This window comes from Ambystoma mexicanum, chromosome 11 (assembly GCF_040938575.1).
Source record: "Ambystoma mexicanum isolate Mex_15411 chromosome 11, UKY_AmexF1_1, whole genome shotgun sequence".
In the NCBI taxonomy this organism is placed as follows: Eukaryota; Metazoa; Chordata; class Amphibia; order Caudata; family Ambystomatidae; genus Ambystoma; species Ambystoma mexicanum.
In genome coordinates this window covers 309,745,528-309,770,505 of record NC_090934.1, presented here as the reverse complement: position 1 = coordinate 309,770,505, position 24,978 = coordinate 309,745,528, and the positions used below count along the sequence as shown (strand labels likewise).

At 46.2% G+C, this 24,978-nt stretch overlaps 1 protein-coding gene across 2 annotated transcripts in view; it reads right to left on the bottom strand.

The window, feature by feature from the left end:
* Nucleotides 1–5,303: 5,303 nt before the first annotated feature.
* The window catches only part of ZCCHC17 (zinc finger CCHC-type containing 17), a 262,713-nt gene continuing 243,038 nt past the window's right edge, over nt 5,304–24,978 (bottom strand). For both annotated transcript variants that reach the window (XM_069623041.1, XM_069623042.1), the window contains one exon: nt 5,304–6,014. In XM_069623041.1, the coding sequence (XP_069479142.1) occupies nt 5,811–6,014 (204 nt within the window). In that variant the 3' untranslated portion in view covers nt 5,304–5,810. The remainder of the gene's footprint in view (nt 6,015–24,978) is intronic.

Genomic DNA, 24,978 nt, shown 5'->3' with positions numbered 1-24,978 from the left:
TTCTATGATCTCAGGAGCCAGGCTGCTAAGTTCATGGTCTGAGGGCATGGATGCAGAGTCCTGCCCTTGTCCTGTGACAGCATGTTGTACGGGCAGGGAAGTTTCACTGGGGGAGATAGGGACATTTCCATCAAGTGAGCGAACCATGGCTGCCGGGCCCACATTGGGGCCACTAGTATCATGGTAACCTGCTCCTGGTGCATCTTGTGCACCACTTTGTTGAGAAGGGGAGTCGGGGGAAAGGCGTAAACAAATTTCCCTGACCATTGAATCGACAGACCGTTCCCCTTGGACTGGTTCTGGGGGTACCTGGAGGCATAACTTTGGCATTGTGAGTTCTCCATAGTTGCGAACAGGTCTATTTCCGGGAATCCCCATTGCGTGAAGACGTCTAAGAAGATGTCTTCGTGCAATTGCCATTCGTACTCTTCGGGCAGGGGGAAGTCTCTGCTGAGTTTGTCTGCTAGCAGATTGAGTTCCCCTGGTACATGTTGTGATAGTAGGAACATGTTGTGTTTGAGAGCCCACTTCCATATATTCTGGGACAGCTTGGACAGTCCTGGAGAGTGAGTGCCCCCTTGCTTGTTGAGGTAGTACATGGCTGTGGTGCTGTCTGTGAGGACCATCACTGTCTTTGCTTGTAGGTGTTCCTGAAAGGCTTTCAGTGCTTTGAACACCGCTAGTAGTTCCAGCAGGTTTATATGCTTGGATGCTAAGCTTGGAGTCCACGCTCCGTGAGCAGTCTGATGGGATATGTGAGCCCCCCCATCCTGTGAGGGATGCGTCTGTGGTTAGAGTGGCTTCCACTGCGGGTGTGGCAAAAGTCTTCCCTAAAAACAGGTTTTCTTTTGTCCACCACCGTAGCGAGAGAACCAAGGCCTGCGAGACCACCACTAGATCGTCCCATTGTCCGCTGGCCTGACACTACTGGGTGTAGAGCCCCTCTTGCATTAGGCGCATGCGCAGGCGCACGTGAGGTACCAAATAAATACATGACGCCATCTTCCCTAGCAAGCGCATTGCCTTGCGTACTGTCACCTCTCGACCTGCCACATAATGGGGGATCTGAAACAGCATGTTTTGGACCCTCTCATTGGAGGGGAAGACGAGGCCTTCCTTTGTTTGAATTAGAGCTTTGGCTGGGGTCTAAGCTGGACTTCTTTTCGTTGATGGAGAAGCCCAGTTGGGACAAAAGGTCTGCGGTCTTTTGGGTATTGGAGAAGCATGTTTCGTAAGAATCCCCTGTTATGAGCCAGTCGTCGAGGTAAGGGTATACCGGGATGGATAACCTGCGTAGGTGGGCCGCTGCCACTGCCAGTACTTTCGTGAATACCCTTGGTGCAGATGCTATCCCGAAGGGTAGTACTCTGAACTGGTAGTGCTTGTTCTCTATCTTGAACCTGAGGTATTTTCTGTGCGCTGGCAACATTAAAATATGAAAGTATGCATCTTTCATGTCTAGTGTTGTCATGTAATCCCCTTGTGATAACAGTGGGATTACTTCCTGCAAGGTCACCATACAAAACTTTTGGGGTTTGACAAACCTGTTCGCTGGGCGCAGATCTAATACAGGGCGCATGGTTAAGTCCTTTTTGGGTACAAGGAAGTACACTGAATAAATACCTTCTGTTACCTGAGATAGGGGGACAGCCTCTATAGCTTCTTTTTTCAGTAGCTCTTCTACTTCTTGAAGAAGAATGGTGAGGTGTTCCGGTGTCATGCGTCGGTTCCGTGGGGGTCTGTACTTCGGGGAACCGTTGAATTCGATGCAGTATCCGTGGGCTATGGTGGATAAAACCCAGCGGTCTGACGATATTTCCTCCCATGCTGATAGGAACGATGTTAGCCGGCCCCCGACCGGTGATGCATGGGAGGGGACCCGAATCTTCGGGTCATTTGTTGGTATTGGGCGTGGAACCTTTGGGGCTGGAGCCGCGACCTCTTCCTTTGCCACGGCGTTGGCCTCTTTGACTGAATTGGTTGTTACCCTAGTTAGAGGGCCAGTTGGTAGCAGAGTAAAATTGCTGTTGGTTTTGCTGGCGTTGGCCACGAAAGGAGCGTCTATTGCCATAGCCGCGTCTGTTAGGGGGCCTAGAAATTTGGTCGAGAGTCTTGATGGTATCAAATTCCTTCTTCGCATGTTCTAGGGCCTAATCAACTGCTTTCCCAAACAGGTGTGTTTGTTCTATGGGCTTATTTATCAGGGAAGCCTGGGTTTCCGGCTTAAAACCCGAATTGTGCAGCCAGACATGGCGTTTGAGAAGTATTCCCTGAACCAGGGAACGGCCAGCCGTCTCTGCGGCATCTAAGGAGTTCTTTACGATGCCCTGGTTTACAAGAGTTCCCTCTGAGATGATATCTAACAGGCGTGAACGCAGGGGTTCTGGTGCGTCCTCTGCTTCGCTGCGCAGCTTGCTCCACTGTGCATCTGCGTAGCTAGCTAGTAGGGAATTGTTATTCGCAATCCTAGTTGAGAAGGCTGCGGAGGTCGTGATTCTCTTCCCAAGTGCATAGAGCTTCTTGCCCTCTTTGTCAGGTGGTGCCTCACTAGTGGATAGTGGTACCCCCGCTCTTTTTCTTGTATTAGTAACTACAAGGGAGTCCGGAATAGAATGTCCTCTGATGTACAAGGGGTCAGAGGACGAAGGGCTGAAGAGCTTTTCTATCCGAGGGTTGACCCCTCTGACTAATGCAGGATTGGAAAGGGAAGGAGTTATTCTTCTCTTTATGGAAGCCAGGAGCGGAATAGACTGACTAACAGGGGCTTTTTCTTTAATAACTTTTTCTACAAAGTCTATGTCAGGAAGAGTTTCCCCTGTGTCTATTTCAAAATGCGCTGCTGCCTTGCGCAATAGTGCATTAAGGGAAGGTTGGTCATCTATGGGAGAGGTGTTTCCAATAGGTGAATCCTTGGGAGGAGAAGGGTGAAAGGCATCAGGGTCTGAGTGCACAGATGGGGATTGCCAAGGCTGCACTGATGGGGATTGCCAGGGCTGCGAGGTGGCTGTATCTTCTTCAAAATCTCCTGCACTAGTGTAAGGATCTTCTTCAAACCCCTCTTCCTCATGTTCTTCCTCTCCACCCAACCCCTCCTCATCTTTTTGGAGGTATTGCTCCTCTTCAGTGAGGTTATATACGTCTGTAGAAAGGGGAAACAGTCTAGGGATCTTGACCCTATGGTCATCCTGGGGCCATTCTCCTGGTCTTTTGTGTGCGGGTGGGTTTTGGCTTCCCAAAAACCTTTCCATTTTTTCCATACAAGAATGGAGTCTTTCAAGGGTCTCATGGGGGACCCCTGAATAGTCTAGAGGGGGGAGATCAGTGTTTTCGCCTTCCAAACGCTTAGAACGCTCCCACAACGTCGACGAAAGGTTTCCCTCGCCCTCAGAAAAGCCCTCCGGTAGTTCAGAAGTGCCCTTAGATGAAGGGGGCAGTTCTTGGCTACTCTTGTGCTTTTTCGGCGTTTCTATAGCTTTTGGTGCGGTATTCGACGTCTGTTTCGTCGTCCGCTTACGTTTGTCTTCGGAAACAATTCTCGCCAGGCTCTCGACAACGAGTTCGTCGGTAGAGGGCTCTGGTATCGACGTTGCCTGCGTTACGCGTTGTTTCTCGACGGCCGCTCTATGGAGCGTTACGTCGGATGTTTTTGAGGTAGCGCCCGTGTTTGATGAAAGCCCAATCGCTGGTCGCGGCTGCGTTTGCTGGTGGGGCTTGAGAACCTTACGGTCTGAGGTAGACGCCGGAGTGCCCTGCGTCCCCTTCGGCGCTGATGGATCCTTCGTCTTTGACGAAGAAGAGCCGTGGGTTGTGTGCTTAGGCCTATGGAGTCTATGTGCTTCCTTGTCGCTGGGGTGTTCATCCCCATAAGCAGGGCGTGAGCCGAGCCCGTCGGGGCCGGGGACGGACGTCGAGGAGCGCGAGCGCTCCTTCTGGGGGTTAATGACTACCGTAACGGACGTCGAGTTATCACCCTCCTCGTCACTTTCTGTAACAGCGGCGGCGGGTGAGGAAACTGACTTCGACATAGCGTAGTCCGCCCACCTCTTAACTTTCCGTTCTTTAAGAGTTCTTGGTTTCAAGAGCTTACAGGCCGCGCAGCTGTCCTCCTTATGATCGAGGGGCAAGCAACGATTACAGAGCTTGTGTTTATCCTTCCAAGTGTATTTGCCCCTACAGCGTGGGCAAAACTTAAAAGGTATCCTCTCCATAGCTGAGGCAATAATAACTGGTGATAACAACCCCAAGGGAAAGATAGGGGAGAAAGAAAGACATTCTCAAAGAGAAGATAAAAGTTCGAACCCCCACTCTCCCTACTGTATGTTGGCCGTCGAGGCCTGGTCACGTGTTCGGCAGCGCCGAAGGATCCCCTCCGTCTCTTCCCCTCCGTCGAAAACTTGTTCAGCGGAGAAACAGCTTCACAGCTAATGTCGAGTGGAGGGATTTTTAAGAATATAATAAGTATAATTAAGGACCGAGGTCCGTAGTAAGTATTTTGCAATGTCTCTCTAGGAGCTCCGCGTAAGGCGACCAGAAGCTGGGCGGAAAAAAACAATCTGAGGGACCTTGACGCGTGAGGGATTGTGGGTACGACGCACGTCACTATAGGGATAGTGTTACAGACACGCCTTGTCGACGTCCCCTTTTCGACTACGAAAAACAAAATGCAATACTCCGCAGTGACCACTGGATGTCGGACCTATGCAAAGCATGTGATTCTAAGCAGATTAACAAACATCAGAAATTACATATTTGTTTTTGATATGTTTACAGATAATGTTTATTGTAAAGAAAACACATGTGATGGAAGAGACATCACCTTCCTAACCATTGGTTTACATTGGCCAAAACCAGTGCCCAGATCACCCACCACAATGCCAGACCTTTTCTTACCTCCTTTGTTAGAGTTGACAAAAGCGGTCGAAGAACAAGACAGAGGAGGAAGAAAAATAATTAGCGAGAGCAGTACCGAAGGGCAACTGAGCTTGTGTATAGTTAGATATCCAACAAGACCATCAAAGTTGCACCTCATCGTCTGTAAAGTCAAAACGTTTTTTAATGTTGTAAATAGGTTCTGGCCTTTGCACCAGAGGGTGAGATGAGCAAATGCACAATCAGCCAGTGATCCAATTCCAGTGAGCCCGGATAATGGACGCTTAATGTCTGGGTCAACATCGTCTTAAAAGACTTTTCCAGAATTGGAGAAGAGGTTGGATGACAAACTTCAAGATACAATAACATAATCCCATTGTTACACATGTTTTGTTAGACAGTCTACATAACTCAATTCATTCCATACAAACCTCTTATCAAGATCTTGGAAGGCTTTATTGCAATTGTAGGCATTATAAAAAAACAAATAAAAACGCATGATCATCTATACTATTGCGGCCTTACTACAATTTAAATGTGCGGTTTCCAAAGCATATGCAATATCCATTCTTGTAGAGAAAATAATGACATGGTTATTCTTTGCATTGGTCTTTCACTTGGTATCAGCCTTTCTCAAATTCTATCATGATGATGACTGCAGGTCAACCAAAGCCATTCTGAATGCAAAACAGATCACTTGATGTTGAGGATTTCTGGAACCTGCATTGACCACCCAGGCAAGAAACCAGCAATAATGCCCAAAGGAACTCTTCAGGGGCATACTCTCACATGTGAAGCAACGCACCTCTCCACTTGGGACTTTTCAATGGATTTAGGGGCTATATTCACATCAGAAATCAATCAACTGAGACAAGTTGTAGAAGGCCCTGGATGTGCGCAGCATTGATTTCTATGTCCAGCATAGTCTCCGCCTGGCATAGTCACTCTCTGCACACACCCTTCCTGGGCTGTTTGTGTTTCTCTTTTTTGTGTTTCTTTTTCTGTGACTTCTTATGCTTCTCACTGTGCCTCCCTTTCTTGCGCAAGGACTGACCTCCTTCGCTCTCTGAGTCAGAGGTGTCCGAGGCCTCAGAGTCCGAAGAAAGTTTCTTCTCCTTGTGCTTCTTCTTCTTGTTCTTTTTATCCTTTTCACAATAAAAAGAGAAAACAATTAAATTACGTTGGTCATGATTGCACCTCTTGTACTGGTAATCCTTAGTTACCCTATCTCCAGACTTCTCCACTGTTGTGTTCTTAATATTCTTCTTCTTAATCACATAAGTTTTGCTTATCACCACTGCTTTAATAATCTAGTTCTTAGGCAACTCTCCAACAAGTGCCATCTCTTCTCTATTTGCCACTTCCTCCTCCGCACCTCTGTTTCAAGTGCTACCTCCTCCTCTCTATTTACCACCACTCCCTCAGGCCCTTCTGTATCAAGTGCCAGCCTCCTAAACCCCAATTCTCCCCAAAGAATCTTGAGTGAGTCTCTCTTCAGCCCTCTGTCACCTTCTCTCCCGCCACACGGGTCTCTCCTCCATCCTCCCGTCTCCTTCTCTCCTCAGCCTCCTACCTCCTGCTCTAGCATCTTCTGTTCTTTTGTACAGCTGTTTCCAAATGAGCCCCTTCTCTAAACTCTCGCACCTGACTGACAGGTTATGTGCGTCTGGCCCTTTGTATGTATTTCAGAGTGGAAACTGGGAATTGATGACTTTGTGCTTTCCTCTCCCCGTTGCACAAAAACCCATATGAATATATATTTATAATTATTCATGGTGTGCTGTCAATCACAAAACTTTCATGACAATGATGCATGCAAACGATATCATAAATCAAATAACAAAAGGTTGCGTTGTTTTAATCTACAGACTCCCTGTATATCACTGTAGGCTTTTTCATTCACAAGATCATAGCATTTCTCCTTACTTATTAAATTGATTCATTTGGAATAACATGCCAATTCATATTTCAAAATGATAATTCAGGCAATGTGGAATTTCCCAATTGTATGTAATGCAGCAGTAAAACATTCTGAAGATAAGCAGGCACATCCATCACACTCATGGTTAGTGGGACACTGAACATGCTGTGGAAGGTTGCAGCAAGATGGAGACACGCAATTAAAACTGAAACTAAGGTTCACCTCTCACAAAAGCAAACCCCTCATGTATGGTCCTGCAGAAACATTTCAGAGGGCATAAATACAATGAGTACATTGTCTGTTAGAGAAGATTTCCATCTTGTGCAAAATTCTCTTTACCTGCGAGTCCCCAGCACATTTCGCTGAACTCTTGGATTTTTTGACTGATCCTTTTCAGTGAGTGGGAATGTTTCTCCACATACACTCATTCTTTTACTGAGATCATGGGGACCCTTTTGAACTCTTTTTGATATTTCTTTGTGGAGTCATGCTTTCAACCAATTTTAAAGGCCTCCACAATATATTAAAGCAGCACACAGCACTTTCTGTGCATTCTTGCTGGGGGCCCCTTGAGCCTCTATATGATTGTTTTTTCTTTGCTTGGCAAAATCTTCAAGTTACCAAGGCAGGGGGATACTTCTATCCTACCTGTGTTTTATTTTGCGAGATCAGCATATGTATCAAAATGTATCCCTTTTGTCGACTCTCCAGTAACTTTTTGGTTACTGTTAAAAGGTCTGTCTAGGCTGGTGGCAGTGAACCTTTTACACAACTTTTTGTGAACTTTCATCGCACGCTGTCGGTGCAGCTGCGGTAGGGGACACAAGGGACACAATCTGTCCCAAAATGGGTGCTGTACTTTTTTAAGCCCTAAACAAGATGGCCTGTCCTTTCTTATGTCTTGTTCTGCCCTGCTAGGTGCTTGTCCCTTTGTCTTTGCTGGATATCCCTTGGAAAGCCTGCAAGGACCCTTGTAGTGACTGGCAGGACAGAAGTGGGGGGAGGTCAATAGAAACTTCCCTGTCCCTTGTCCTGCAGTCTGCCTGAGAGAAATCAGTTCGGACTGGGAGGCTGGCTGTCCCCATTGGACAGCCATCCCTAACTTTGAGTGGTGCATGGGATACGACTGATGGATTCACTCAGGTTTCCTGCATACATCTAGAGGTCCTGGAGCTGGAAACCAGAGTCAAGCACTGGAACAGAAGAATCCAAAGAAGAAGAACGAAGAAGGATGACACCAGCAACGTTTAGCGACAGCAAGCACTTGCTGGGTAACCGATGCTGTCCCGAACTCAACTTCTAAGTGACAGGGAACATCCAACGACGACTTCCTCCCTTGGATGGGTGGGCCTAACCAGTCCCAAGAAAAACTGCATTTTGCACCATGCTTGAAGAGCTGCGACCTCCACGGTCTGCAATTCACCAATACCCTCGGACCTTGGCTGCATCGCTGTGCATCGTCTCCTGAAGTGCGGTTTTGCCTGAACCTTTGTGGGCATCTTTCTAAGCCTGCTGTGACCTGATCCAGCACCTAACATTTTCCTCACCGGAGACGAGGACCGAGAAGAGTCATCCACTGCAAAAACTGTCCTTCCAACGAGTCTAAAAAAGGTGCCAACAAGCCAGAAAGATCCTTTGCTGGGCATCGGTCTACCCAACAGCTGTCACCAGATCCACTGAAATCAATTTCTTATGTCACCAAGACCGAGAAACCAATGACCGGGTCTGCTGTCACCTCACAGCTGGCGCAGTCCTGTAGCAACTGTTTCTTCACCTAAAGGTACTGTCCTACCCCTGGAGCAACTTACCTGTTTGCTTGATCATGTGATCCTGGGGCTGCAGATAGCTTTGTTTTGCACCCTCCCAGGACTCCCATAGAGTTACATTGGGGTGGACCACCCATTGTACTCTAACTACTGGTCCTTGGGGTAAACCTACAAGGGAACACCCCGATTGCCTTGCCTTTGTAAAACTACCTTTACTTACCTGCAATACTCAAAGAGACTCCTGCTGGACTCTGCCACACTGAACCTGTTACCCTGATGTCCTGCTTCACCCCTGGCCCATGGTGGCCCAGTGACCACGCTGAACATTGAGAGACTCACATAAGATAGAGTTGGACTCATTAGGATAGGCTGGACAAAGGTTATAAAAGGTTATACAAGTTTGGAACAGTTTGCACATATGTTTCAGATGGTTTTATTGAATAATTTGTTACTACCAATGCTATTATGAAGTTAATACAATTGTCCTTTATTATCTAAAGAATATTCAAAAGTGATCTTATATTATCCTAATGTTTTAAAGTACTTAATGTACCTGTGAAGTATCACCTCCCCGTTAGTGTATATAATAAATGGCTTTTTTTTTTTGGCATTTGGTTTAAAAGAAAACAAACCTTTAGCCCGATACAAATAATAACACTCTATGAATTTAACAGAACCACCAATAAAAAAGAAGGCTAGGAAGGTAAGACATTTAAATAAATTTCCACTTCACACTTGGATCTGAATGAGAGGTTTTGTAGAAAAATTACACAAGGGGCAGAGAAACCCCATAGTTCCAAAATGTCTCTAGGCCACAGAGTTGAACCTCATCGTCAATGCAACTTTAGATGCTGTGATGTCTTACCATTCAGCAATGTTCCTCCCTTAAGGACTAAAAAAGGTCTTTCAAGAAAGCCAACAAGGGCAAAGTTATGGAGACGTGTTCCCCCAAAATGAGTTTTACCCAGCAGTCATCAGGCGTCAATGTAGTAGCTTGGTTTACAAAACTGTCAAACCATTTCGATCTCACATTTTTTGTTCCGGGACATATCAATGTCTGATGATACAGAGCCTCATTTTTACAGTCACGCAGTCTGCATCGAAGTTTCCTCAGAGATTTCACCTTTCTAACTTCAATAAGCTCTTTGGTGGGAAACAAATTAAACCTAAAACGCATGAATTGACTACGCCGATTTCTACAGGGAAGCTTGATCAGATATTTGGGTACCGTGCCCCTCGCTCTTATGTCTGGGAATTTGTTTCCATAGAGTCTGGAGCTCTGCCGTGCCTCTGAGGTCTGGATCCAACCCAAGTCAAAATGTTTTCTCTTGACCTTTAACGGGTTGTTCTTGAGGGTCAATTCGGTCTCATTCAGCTCTTTCAGAATGGATATATATACCTCCCTCCAGTGCTTGAGTGGTGGATCGGTGTTACCAAGCATGGCTTTTCCTGTGCAAGCCAGAGAGCCCTCTGTGTTTTCTTCACAGCATTTTCTGAAGAACGAAAGAGACTTCCATACTGTTCAAGCGTAAAGTGAAGTCAAGCCCAACTAGGCCCTTATGACCTGGGCAGGTACACAATTCGGTAGCGACAAGACTCTTCTCCAGAAAATTCCTTCCAGTTTCACCCAGATGTCAGAAGATAAAGTAAAAGATGCTTCCGCCCCATAAGTCAGGATGGGCGACACTTTTAGGTGATAAAATTCAATGACTGGAGTCAGGGAGAATTTACAATACTGAGCCTGAATCACTCTGGCTTGGGCCGCTAGGCTCTTGGCCTTGCTTTGAAGTATCAGTTCCCATTGTGCATCCACTGCATTATCGTAAAAGCACATGACAAGATATGTAAGAGACGTGACCTCAAGTATTGTTTCCCCTTTTCTGAACCATGCTTTGGTTTTCTTTGCTGTTGTTCCTTTTTTCCGTCCAAATATAGGAATTCTTGACTTTTGGACATCTATCTTCAAGGCATTTGCGTTGAATTAGCTTTCTAATGCATCCAGTTGTCTTTGGAGGCCCACCTTAGTTTGGGCCAAGAGGATCAAGTTGTCTGCATACAGCAGGTGACCTATCGCCACCCCTGCTAGGCGAGGGGGAAAACTCCTTACTGACTCAAGAGCTGTATTCACATCCAAAATAAACAAATGCCTATTTTCTTTTATCTAGTTCCTAAATCTATTCGTGTTTTCTTGAACTAAGTGCATGATCTGAATTCTTTGTACCTCACTGCAGACCTCCTCCCTTCTAAGAATAAGCCTGTATGTTCGCCATTCTACCAAACCTTTATGTGGTTCAGGCCTAAATTAACAAGTGCAACCCTGTTCACCGAAGGTGGGCTTTTCAAAGTTCTGTCATAGAGAGCAACTTGTATAGAACTCCCCATCAAGTGATGTTACAGCAGTGGGAACGTGTATTTTTGGATACACTGAGTCTTTGAGATACCTGTATTCAGGAAAACCATCATCTAAGGCTGCTGAACAAAGTCTGTGTACAAAATGACAAACTTAAATCAGTAGTAACTGATCAGTTCGAATTTCCGGCAGGACCAAACTCAGCCTTTCATCCTTCCGAGGTGGATAAATGAACACCACACACCATGGGTAAGCAGAGCTCAGATGCTTGAGGGTTTGTAGCGCTATATAAATGCAAAAAAAATAACATGCAAAAATACAAGCAAGATGCTCTTCTTATACATAAAGTAGAACAACTTAAAGAATTATGTAAAGCAAAATGAGGCCTCAGCTGTAAAGGTAACATGTCAGACTTAATTCAAATGTTGATGGACTTGCACAAGTTCCAAAGTAGACCTGTTATCTCCTAGACCAAATATTGACCCGAGTGAGTATATTGGGGTATATTGTGACTTCAATGCAAATTTTGATGCGGAAGTATTGTATTTGGGGGAAGACTGTGCCAACTGGAGGTTCCCCTCCAACAGCTCCTCCCATGCTTAAATCCCCAAATACCATGTCTCCTGGAAAACTTTAGGAACTGAAAAAGCAATAAACTAGGATTGTGGAAATGAAACTGCAATTAGAACATAGGATACGTGAATTGAGCAAAAAGGAACCAACCCACAAGTTGGAAATGAGATAAATGCCTCTGGATAATTTCAGGGTCCTCTGGAGTACAGGTTTCCAGGACCAGAAAACCAAGGTCATCAAAGGGGCTGGTGATTTAGTAGGATGTGAGATGTGATATATTTGACTGGTTGAAAACATTTGAGTTTAGCCTGTAAAATGTAAGGCTCCCCCAAATGGCTGTGATGTGATTCTGGAAATGGATGCAGCAGATAGAAGGGATTACAGCTTGGTCAAACAAGCTCTCATAGCTAAGTATAGGAAGACCCCTTCCTAATATCTGACAAGGTTTAGGAAGCATAATTAGAGAGATAGAGTGTTATGGGCAACCTGGGTGTGTGAATCACATGAAACTAGATGGGTGGAGTGAAGGCCACAAAGTGAGAACTTTTGATGGCATGAGGAATCTTGTCATGCTAGAACATTTCTGATGCTTGTTCCTCAGAATTGAGACAGCACCTGGCTGACTCAAAAGAATTAGACCCCAAGAAGCTAGCAGCTGCTGCTGACTGGTGGATAGCCAACAGGGCCACCCACAAAGATTCTAGGGATCCTCACAAGAAGGAGGGGAGAAATGACAAAAAAGGGAAAGGGAATCCCCCAACACCTCCCCACCCCCAAGCACCCCATCTAAATAGGGCCACAAAAGTAACAGAAACCAGAAACACCACGGTAAATTCAATAGGGCTAGTGAGAGGTGGTTGCCAGAAACCCCATTCCAAAGAATGATTGGCAAATGTGTGGTTTGTGGAACTGGTGACCATATGAAAGGTACCCCCAGATGTAAGAGCAAATCCCTGGGGGTCCCATATGCCTTCTTAGCCTTCACCCAAGAGGGAAAAGCTCCTATGACAGGTGCCAACTTTCACTCTCTGGCTTAAGAACCCATTGGAGTTCATGCCAGAGTTACTTTTTAGTTTCCTTTAGTTTGTGGTAACAGAGTCAGGATATCTATAATTCCATCTCTGATAACACAAACACATATTTTAAGGACAGTGTTCTCATCAATGGTCAAGAGACTTCTGCCATTAGAGACACTGGGGCCAGCATTACATTGGTTGATGAGAGTTTGATCAACAAAGAGGCAGTAGCTAAGTCTAAACTAAACTTTCAGGAAGCCCTATCCAGATGTTCCCCATAATCCCCGTCATCCTGAGATGCAATGACATGACTGTCAGAATTCCTGTCAGTGTCCAGTCAGAGGTGCCTGGCAATGTGCTTCTGGGTAACAACCTAGCGGTCTTGGGTGTTGCCTCAGACACAGCAAAGCTCCCAAGTCGAAAGACAAGGTCTGAAACTAGGAGGCAAGAGAGAGGCCACCTTAAAGGACCTCCCTCAGGTGACCAAGGAGAAATCCAGAGTCTCAAAAGGGCAACAGCTCCAGCTCAGGCTGAGGTGACAATCACCAGAAGACCCACCTACTGGTGACACAGAGGTATAGGGGATTCCACCTTGTTTGGAAGATCTAGATTCTAGAGACCATCCTGATCTGCAGACTTTGCTTGCAGAAGGTGGACCCTCTACGACAGACGTAAGTAGGGGACAAAGAGTTTCCCTCTCGAAGGCTTGCACAAGAAAGCTGCTTCCCAGCTTGAAGGGCAAGACCATGGGAAGCACAGGCTCTCTTGGGGGGATGGCCTCCAATATAGTGAACCTGTAGAGTCTATTCCAATGGACCATGGGAGACTGGTGGTGCCCAAAGGAGTAAGAGCTTTACTTTTGCAGATGGCCCATGAGGTACCTCTCTCTGGTCACATGAGTACCAAGAAGACCAAGGAAAGGCTATCCTTATATTTCTATTGGCCCATGATGGGTGCCTTGGTGGACAAGCACTGCAAAGGTTGCCACACTTGTCAGATGTCTGGCAAAAGTGCAGCCAAGAATGTGGCACCCTTGGTGCCTTCTCCCAGTTGTGGGAACACCTTTTGAAAGGGAAGGGATTGACCTTGTTGGTCCATTAGAACCTCCCACATCCTCAGGCAACCGATGCATTCTTGTTGTAGTGGACCATGCCACTAGGTACCCGGAGGCTATCCTATAATAACTGCCACTGCTCAGGCAGTTGCCAAATCCCTACTTGGTATCTTTACCACGGTAGGATTTCCTAAGGAGGTTATCTCTGACAGGGGAACCAATATTATGTCCCACTCCATGCATGCCATGTGGAAACCTGTGGGGTAACCTACAAGTTCTCAATAGCCTACCATTCCCAAACCAATGGATTGGTAGAGAGGTTTAACTGAATCATGTAGAGCTTGAAAGGGACTTTAGAGGAACCACTTGACAGAAAGTAGGACCTACTACTGCTATGACTTCTATTTGCATATAGAGAAGTACCTCAAGCAGGAGGGGGCTTCAGCCCCATTGAGCATATCTATGGAGATCAAGTCAGAGGCCATTTGGCTCTCATCAAGGGAGGCCTGGAGGCTTCTCCACCTTCCAAGCCAGTGAACAGCACTGACCATGTGCTAGTTCTAAGGAAAAGGATGACACTTATGAGGTCTGAAGCACCAAAGAACTTCAAAGCTGGTCAGGCCATGCTGAAACACTTATATGACCAGAAGGCTAACGTGTTGGGGGTTTACTCCAGACCAACACGTTCTCGTCATGGTCCCAGTAAGGCCCAAAGCCTTACAAGATAAATGGACTGGACCTGGACTTGGGCAACCCCAAGGAGTCCAAAGGGTCTTCAACACCAACCGTCGAAAGGCATAGGTCCCCAGAAATAGGTGCTTTGCTCTGTGAGGAGCCAGGAGTGAGACTCAGACACAAGGGGTTTATAGTCTTGGTCAGAGACCTTTAGTAAAATAAAAGGTGGTGGGGAAATGCCCCTCTGTCTCTGTACTAAAGGTGTTTTCCTACCTAAAATCAAAACTAGGTGTCTGTTAATGTCAGAAAGTCCAAAGAAAAACCATCCTGTGTCCAAATTACTATTCTGGCCCTCACACTTTAACAAAATAAACTCTAAGGCGTGACAAAGGGAGTGGATAATTCACGGATCCCGTATTTGGCACGTGAAAGCCCCAGTTTGTTGTCAAAACAAAGAAAAGTGCTGCGAGCCGAGGTGAGAGCAGTCTGCAGCAGTCCTGTAATCTAACCACATCGTTGTGCCAGGAAGTGGTTCATTATCCCAGAACACCGCGGAGCGGTGAGCGGAGCTGCGAGCCGAGATGAGAGCAGTCTGCAGCAATCCGCTGCAGACGCGGAGTAAAAGCACGATGGAGCCTGAAGTGCGTCCGCCCACACCACCAGTAGGAAAGGCCAAGACGTCCTATCTGGAGCCGGAGGAACACAGAGAATCAACGTCCAAACGAACACAGAAAATGAGGACACCGGTGGCTGATGACTCAGACGCCTCTGGGGTTGTGGTCAAGAGAGCGGAAAAATCAAGAACCCCCAGAGGTAATCTTATAGTAAAAACGCACCATAGACAAGCAGTAACGGGCTTACTGGCTTTGTGGGGTTCGGCTTTGGTCTCGACGCCGGTGAGCGCAAGTGCGTCTGAAACTGCGAGCCCGAGCTCTCCCGTCGGGTACGCCCCCGTCGACGCAGTGCGTGGAGAGCGAGGAAGCCAGCCGGCGGACACAGGGGTGGAAAAGGTGGAGAGGCCCAGCCACTGTGAAAACCCCGCCGGGCTGGGCGGGAGAGAGAAAACGAGCATAGCTGACCCAGCTGCCTTCCCAAATGCGCGCGCTGCAGCGGGGGCCCCAGCCGCCGTCCTGGAGACGAGTGGTGGCGGCGTCAGGGCTGTCGGAGGACGACCGGCGTCGCCACCTTTGCGGGGCTTCAGCTGTGGGGCGGGCGGAGTGAGGAGGTGGACGACGTCTGGAAGACTCCGAGTTTGGAGGAGCCCGCGGGTAACCTGATGCCCAACAGCGTCGACGCAGCAGCCAGTGGGATGACTCCCCCAACATGCAACACCCCCTTGGAGAAAGGACTCAACCCCCGCAGCAGCCAAGACCCAGTGGATGCACAGGGGACAAATGTGCAGAACCAAAACAACGTGGAGGAAGGAACAAAAAAAGACATTGCTTTCCGCCGTGGGAACAGCAAAAAAAATGGACTGCCCTAAGAAAACTCTGAACATCAAGGCAATGATTCACTCAGATTACAAAAGTCAAGACCCAGACCAGAGAAACACAACATACGTGTACAAAAATCAGGTAAAGGAAAATAAGGAACCAGTGGAAATCAGTTCCGGTGAATCGCCCTCAGACAGAGAGAGTGACGAAGTCTTTGAAGAGGGTAATAAACGAGGGGATGCACACACAGTAAGTGACCAGGAGGACTCAACCAAGGAAACAGAGGACGAGAGAACAAAGACCGGTGCAAATCAACAAAGAAAGAAAAAACTCAAATCTAAGAGAAACCAAACACCTCGGAAGGCAATTTCAACTCAAGGTAATAAAAGGTGTATAAAAGACTCGAACACAAAAAGCAGAGAAGAAGGAAAGATATTTAAAAGAAAAAGACCATCAAAACATCCGGCACTGCTACTATCTTGCCCCCTAAAAACATTCTTTACCCAACAGTACAAACGTAAACTAACAGTGGACTCAGAGGTACCAGACGCAGAGATGCTCGAAGTAGCGAAAGAAATCATGCCAGGGTCAAAACTAAGAAAAACAGATGATACCCAAACCACAAACGCTACATCTACGGAAAAAAAATCAAACGCCTCAGCATGCATAGAAAAAAGCAATGAGAGAGAAACCAAAGCCCAGTCCAAGAGCAGGGTGGAGGATCAGCCTCGGGAGAGACAAATGGAATCCTCCAATCCCAAGATCTCGTCGGATCCAGAAACTACAAACTCAGAGCCCAACAAAAAGAAGCAAAAAACCCCAACAACAAACAAGGATGGAAGGACAAAGGCGACCGTAGAAGATCACGTATCAAGCCTGTCTTTGGAGGAAACCCAAAGACCATTGGACCTAACAGATGACAGCGAACAACGGCTCGCATGGACGAAGCCGCACCTGATCATGGAACTCCAAACAGCGGCCCTACCATCCACAAGGAACTGGGAACCCCAACGGACACCTCAGAAGCTCCAGGCGGGGAGACTGTCAACAAGCCACGACCTTACTTCACAAATAGAACGCCGGGGCCCACACACCACAGGCACGCCAAAAAGAGCTGAGAAAACCCAAACCTCTCCCAAAAATCGCTGACTAAGTGACATTGCCGCGGCCATTCACAAAGACACTTTGATCCAGAAACCGGACATGATAGCAACCATGTCGGCAATGTCAATTGTGTTAGCGCCCTTCTGTAAATTATATGAAGCACTGAAGGATGAAATTCAGGACAACACAGCAATCCTCGCAAACATGAGCGCAAAAATGTCCCATGTAGAAAGCTATATAACAGCCATAGAAACACAGAAAAATATCCAGGAAACAAACTGGGAAAGAAAAATCGAGGCGCTTGAGCGAAAAATTGAACGTCTGGAGCAACAAACTAGAAACCCTACACCATCTCAGGGTTCAAAAGTGGGAAATCTTCTAGAACTCCAAATACAGAAGCTGCACAGTGGGACAATAAGCCCGGAAGTCCGAACCCAGAGAGTGCTCAGTGGGAAAAAAGGCCCGGAGGACATTACAGAGAAGATCCAGACAAACTTCTCTATAAACAAAAAAAAAAGAAACAAGAGCGAGCACTTCCGGTAAACTCCCTGTGGTCACTAAACTACTAGCAGGGCAATCAGTCATAACTTTCAAAAAAGGAGAGGTGAAAACAGATGAGATCATAACCCTGGATGATCCCTGCTCCCCGAAGAACATCGCCCAAAGATCTCCACGAACAGTGGAAGAATTCATGACAGACTCGCCGCTAATGAACGTATCACAGCACCGGGAAACAATTCACCCGGACAGCAGAGAACAAGACATAACCTCCAACGTAACAGCCAAAATAACGATGGAAGTAGAAAACAATAGCAAAGAAAATACAGCCTCAAGTGAGGAAAAGGACAAATGGGAAGAAATGAAACAAAGGGACAAATCCGCAAAAAAGGCAACGTTGTCACGTCCACCAGTATGCATTTGAAAGCAAACAAACCATCCAGACGGAAAGAGAGTGCGAGAGGCAGAAGCAATCCGAGACTCCAATCTCCCTCGGGAGACAAGAGGAAAACGGAAACGACAAATAAGGGTCAAACCCGTCTATTTAAACTCGAACAACAAGTCATCACAAAAGAGTATTTAATCTTAAACCGACCAACCATCCTTCAGGTCATGAAAAAATCAAAAACCCTCAGGGATGTGAGGCCAAGGGATATCGAGTTGGTGGAGCCATATCACAAGGGCAAGACGGCGAAAGCCTATTTACATGTAAAGGCTGAGAGCATCACCCATATGGACAAAGCAGTTTTTGAAGAAATGGCATCGATGGGGCTCCAGCTGACCGAAATGATAAAGACTAAACGAGAGGTGCAAGACTGGAAAATAACAAAATTCAAAAACTACAAAGCGCATTATCACTCAAAAACAGAAGACCTATATGCGCACAACCAATGGAACAAGACGAAGGACAAAGAAAACGCGCATGAAGACATCAAACAGTACCGTAGAGACGCTCCACGAGACCAGAGTGGGGCCACAAACCACGCAGACCCAAACTCGCGCAAAAGAAACTACAACCATCGTCCACACGAAATTAGATCAAACAGAAGAAGAGGAAAAGAAGACCTAACACCACATCCAACTAGGCATTTAATCGCAAAAGCGGTCGACCAGAAGAGCCCACAAAAAACATGGAACTTTATACCATCAAGAGGCCTGTGGGACTGGTTTACATCTACCTGGTCTAAGAAAACTACGAAATAGCAGTGAGCAGGGCCGGGCCTCGAAATAGTGGGAACAACGTCGACCATCGAGAAACGCCCCGACAAGGATCTCTTTACCCTCAGATCCTGGAACACCAGAGGACACAATCACCTAACAACGCCGGGAGATGTGAATCTGGGTTTTTTCGACATTTTATGTCTACAAGAGACATGGCTGCTAGAGAAACCCACCTTGGACGGATTCTGTTTGGAAATCGCAGCAGCAACTAGGGGACCCTTAGGAAGACCATCATCTGGGCTGCTAACTGTGATAAAAAACGGCCTGGGTCTCGAAGCTACGAAGAAACGGAGAGAATCATATGAAATGTTGGTGACCCTGACTACATGGTCCCCATCCACCCAGAACGGCAAGAGGCCAAAACGCAACACTTTGGCAATTATAAATTGCTATTGGAATCCCCAACGAACGTCTGTTAAAGAGTTCTGCTCAACGATGAGTTCGACCATCGATCAGCTATATGAAGAGTTTGACGAAATGGAGATAATGGTATGTGGTGACTTTAACGCAAAATGCAACAAAGAAAACCAGGGAACGTGGACAGACGCAACTCTGGAACGTGGAAAAGCTTGGATGGAAGTAATCAGCTCGAGAAACTTACACAATACAGCTGCCCTATTCCCCAGCCAACTGAACATTCCAACTTCGGAACGGGGTGCTTCTAAAGCGACCTTAGATTACATCTTCATCTCCTCGGCCCTGGCAACAAACATAACAAGCTTCGAAGTTATAAAAACGATTAACAGCGACCACAACTTACTCACATGCACTTGGCGTGGGGGAGACCAAGGAAACCGGTCTACACGGCCACGGTGGAAACTAATGCCCAGCAAACACGGTTATGCCTAATGGAAGCAAACCTCGAACAAATAAAATCTGTCTGGGAGAAAAAAACATCAGCTAACCAACAAAGCAAGACAAAAGAGATGCCAAATTACCTCGCATTGCTTTTGCCCTACAAGAAACCTGCATGAGTCAGAAGGACGCCTCAACCCCACATCGCCCACGCATATAACAAAGAGCTGGTAGAACAAAGAAAACTAGGGCGACAACTAAAAAGAAGGGCAAAAAACTCAAAAAAAGAACAAGACTGGCGGGAATGGAAAACTGAAGCAAAAAGATACGCAAACTGGCGGAAACAAACTAGAGCAGCGCAATACCAACTGGATGCTGAAGAAATGATGAGAAGACTGGCAACAAACAAATCTAGCAACTTCTGGTCATTAATCAAAAAAAGTAACCTGACATCGAACTCAGCTCCGACAAATGCCTTCCCAGAAGCGAAATGGATCGAGTACCTTTCGAGGGAGTTTGAAGAGCCCAAGGAATCAGTAGAACAGACTGAAACAACTACAACCTCGACTTGGGTGTCCACCTCGAACCCGGAAGTTATCGAATCAAAAATCAGAAAATTGAAAACATGTAGAGCTCCAGGTCCAGATGGATTAACAAACACCACCCTCAAGCAATTTCCAAAAGAATGGGCAGAGCTGATTGGAAAGATCTTCGAGGAATGCGGAAGAACCCAACAAATTCCAGAGACCTGGCTAAAAGCTGTTATCGTCCCGATTTACAAGAAGGGTTGTCGGGAAGATCCAGTAAACTATAGACCAATCGCATTACTAGACATTATGGGAAAGACCTTCTCTTCGCTCATTCTGGACCAGTGGAGGATTTGGGAAAAATCAGCAAAGTGTAAAGACACTCTGCAAACCGGCTTCCAAAAAAATGGATCAACAGCTACCAACATCTTGATAATTAACATCTTAAAAGCTAAAGTAAAAGAAGGGGCATCAAAGATCTATCTGGCTTTTGTTGACCTGTCAAAAGCGTTTGACAAAATAGACAGAAACCTGTTATGGAAAAAATTGGAAGCCTGGGACTGTCCCCAATCGGTGCTCGATCCTCTAATCACACTACACTCGCACACAACTGTAAGAGTGAAGCTAAATCAAGAGGGAATCTTATCGGAGGAAATCCAGGTAAAAAGAGGAGTAAAACAGGGCTGCCCGCTTGCGCCGGCGCTCTTTATCGCCTTTCTGGGGGACTTGCAATACGCTGAAGAAAACATCAGAACATTTCCGCCAAAAATAGGGAAAACCACCATCCCCCGCCTACTATACGCTGACGATGTAATTTTGATCGACCAGACTAAAGTGGGACTGCAAAGGAAACTAACTAACCTTACAGAATACATTGCAACGAATCATCTGGAGATAAACAAAAATAAAACAAAAATCATGACACTTGAGAAACAATTGAAAAAACCAACAAGAGCGGAGTCATGGCACTTAGATGACATAAAAATTGAAAAAGTCAAAGAGATCAGATATCCAGGGTTCGAACTAGACAACTCAAAAACCGACCAGGCAATGCAAGCAGCAATCTGGGACAAAGCGAAGAGACTGTCAGCGCAAATGAGAACACTGGACAGGAAATTTGGCAAATTTTCGTTAAGCCCAGCAATCAATTTTTACAAAATGAAACTTGTGCCGACGTTAATCTTTGGAACAGAGGCCTCACTCAGCATGCCTCAGACGATATGGAACAAAATAGAAGGTATGGTCTGGAAAGCCGTCCTAGGGCTGCCCAAATCAACGGCAATCGCGCTATCCGAAGAGAACTGGGACTGCTATCATTGGCATCGATAGCCGATTTCAGTGCAATGAGACTATTCAGAAAAAACATCCTAGCAGACTCCCTGCCAATCTACTCTTTGATCAAAGAAGAACTGGAGAACGGTAACTGCGTCGCATTCAAGAAATGGGCTAAAATCAGAGAAGAAAGTTTATCTGACATATCATGTACGGAAACAGACCTAAAAGAAAATCCGGATAAAATCAAACGTAAACTCGAAGAAAGGGACTGGATTGGGACATTACATGCAGCAGCTGAAAACAAACTATTACGACACCTTCCGCCCACGTTTAACAAACCAAAAGTGCCAATCAAGTATGTCAGCAAATTTCCAGAAATGAAAAAAAGACTGCTGTTCATGAAAGCGAGACTGAACATACTGCAGACAAAAGAAATACTCGCCATTCGAGGCATGGTGGAAAATCAAATTTGCCGGCTATGTAAACACACGGAGAGCGTGGAGACGCTCAGGCACCTGGTGCTAACTTGTCCCTGCACCAAACAAAACAGAACCACTTACCTGTTACCGCTGATTACTTGCCCCTTGATGGCACAGGAAGACGATATGTGGAACAGACTAATCTCCGGAGAATCCACACGGTGGACGGTGGCCATGGCGATCCTAGTCGAACTGGCTTTCACACAGATCAACGAGACCACCCCTTACTGAGGCCGCTTTCACGCAGCGAGCCTAGTGGACAAAACGCGTGACGACCTCTTTGTGGCCGACGTACCCCGCATCACTCACCTAGTTTGATCCGTGGAAAGCCTTTTTAGAAGAACCCGGAAAGAAAGACTTTTCAAAAGAAATCTCAAGACATCTTTTGATAAAATTACAGGCTTGCCAGAAATACAAATCAATAAAAATAAAATAAAAAAATAAAAAATGTCTTTGGGCTTGAGTGGTTTATAAATGTTCAAATGAAAAATGCATAGCTCCAATGCAATGGTTCCAGAAGAACAGAGTTCCTTATTCCAGAGGGCGCCTCCCTTCCATTGGATTTCCCTTCCCTCTGTTATATGTTCAAAGATATTAGTTCCTTGAATTCCTCTTAATTCAAAATGCAACTGTGCCACAAAAACAACTTGGCTCTTCTCTTTATCTCTTCTCTCCTTGGTTTCACACACTTTTTGGCTAGTCCCGATATATCCTTCTCAGGACCCTTTTTGCTGATGTATTTCTTACACACTGTTCAGTTTTTTCTTGCATGGGATGTTTCCCTTCAAGGACTTTCCCCATGTGAATACTGTTACACTTGCCTGGTATACTCTCCTGCCAGGGCTTTCTTTAAATACACACTCTTTGCAGTTTGCACTTCACATGGTATTCTCCTTCCAGGGCTTTTTCCACGTGTGCTCTGTACACACTTTTAAAACTTACCGTTTTCTTGGGTTTACCTTATCTAACACAATACCTGCCTGGTACAATATCCTGCCATTGCTTTTCTTTAATGTGTATTGCATACACTTACACAACTTAAAGTCTCTTGCTTCTTGTTTGCATTCCCTTTTAACAAAAGGTTCAGTATTTCCTTCTCTTTCAAGTATTTCATATGTTTCTTTTACATTTATTTGCCTTTCGGCATGTTTGCCCATACGCCCCGGTGTCCCTCATTCCCTTTCTGGGACTCACCGGCTCTTGCTGGCGTGCTTTCCTCTTCCGCAGACAGCCGATGGTGGTCGTTTGCTTCTCTTCTCGCCTCCCCACCTTCATTCCTCGGTGCATATGCCCCTTGCGGTTCCTGCTGGGCTTCTTCTGCTTTCCGTTTGGCTTCAGCAATGGGAAACGCTGCCGCTCCACTCCTGTAAACGCCCAGGGGCCCTGTATTGGCTTCTAGCGTTCTCGCAGCGTGGCTCCTCTTGCAGACAGCTTTCCACTTCTGTCTTCTTGAGCCGTCTGGCTCCACAACAACCTCTGCAGGCTCCCGGTCTGTCCTGTCCGAAGCAGCTCTCTCCTTTGGGCAGTGCCTTCCAGTCAGCTGTTGCTGCGATTTAAATCTCCCGACTACAGGCCTGTGCTCATGACAACTAAAGCGCAGCCTGCACTCTTGGTTTTTTCCACTCTACATTACTCAGTCCATCTTCCTCGTCCCAGTATTCTTGCTGTTATGGGAATGGAAGTCCATTGTATATGTAGAATCTATGTAAGTGTTCTCAGAAGTCCTTGAAGGCAAGTTAGCTCTTAATAATTTGTAGGCAGTCTGAGAAGATATTCTTATGATTTTTAGAGGACAAGTTGAGTCTTGATGATTTACGCATTGATCTTATCAGATGGTTTTCATTCCCCTTTCTAGGTGAATGAGGGGTGGTGTAACAACATACCATTAAGGCATTGGTTATGCATGAGATATCCTTAAAATAGGGAGGGGAATACCATGCCTCTTCCGATGGTGCTCTGCTACTGCCCCGGAGGTTGTTTTCAACTATTTGATCCTCCTTCATATAGCTACCACCAGTGTCAGGATCAGGTAGCGCCTGGCGTCCCCTGCCCACATGGGGAGAGGTCACTGCCGAGAAAGAAGTGATGACACCATCTGATTCATGTCTAACTGGAGGGGAAAGCTCCTAGCTTCTGAGCAAGAAGAGTGTTAGGCAGAATTGCATGCAGTACCCTCTGGGACCACTACACACAATTAGGACTACAGGTATTAGCCAAACCAACCTTTGGTATAAGTCTGTACCACGCAGTTTTTGGTAGCGAGCTGAGCAGCCAGGCTTATCTCAAGAGTGAATGTGAGCAGTACAAGTAATTACACAGAGGACTTTCAATCACAGTGGTTCAAGTAGACACTTATACTCAAGGTTTCTTGGTAAAACACTTATTAATTTATTATACAATCATTTAAAAAACATTTCACTAGAAGAAGACAACTTAATATTATATGCCAATACACTTCAATGCAAAACTCTAAGACTTTGAGACCGTTTGAACTCCCCTGAAATAGGAGCAAAATGGCAGTTCAGTTACTTAGCAGTGAGCAAAAGGGAGAAGGTAAGTACAATAGATCACATATACTTGTTAGACAGTGCAAATAGTTTCAGTTCACCAGAAGAGTTCAATTCAAGTCAATAGGCCAGGCCAAAGTCAATGGGCTAGTGTTCTAGATAGAGCAGTTCTGGTATCAAACGGTAAAGTCTTTGCAAAATTTCTCAGAAGTAGTTTAGGCAAAAAGGAATCATGTCGCGTCACAAGCTGATTAGGCCTGCAAGTTGGGCAAATGTCATGAACTTTCACCGCGAGAGTGGCGTTCTCTCAATCGGGTTGGCACAGTACCTTAGTATGAAGAACAAAATGAAGCTGAAGACGTTGGTTCCTGGCAGTTCCTGCAGATCTCACTGTTCCTGAGCCTCAGTCATGGGGACAAGAGGGAGGACGTCAGGGGACTCCTGCACTGCACGGGATTGTCAAAAAAGCAAACAAGATGGAGTCACTTCAGTTCCAGTAGCTGTAGATTAAAGCGCACAAACTGGTATCGCTCTCCCTGGTTAATCCTAACCAGCCTTGAGAATGGTATCCAGGTGGATTACGAGTTGATTGGTCCCAGCAACTCAAAGGGAGAAGTCGTCCTTGAAGGGGCTCCTCTGTCGAGATGAACTTGGCAATTCGGACCTGCAGCAGGGCTTCACCGGGCAAACCAACGGTCCAGGAGTTGCAGCAGCTGTCCTCTTCTAGCTCTTCTTCGTTTCCTTCGTTCCAGTGATCGACTCTGCTGTCCAGTCCAAGAGACTCACCTTTTAAACAGTTCTCTCACTTTCATTCCAGCCTAGCTGTCATTCACCCAGCAGGGTGGCTGTCCTTGTCGGACAGTCAGCCAGCCAATCACGCCAGAGTGCATTTTGGTCTCCTAGGAGACTAAGCAC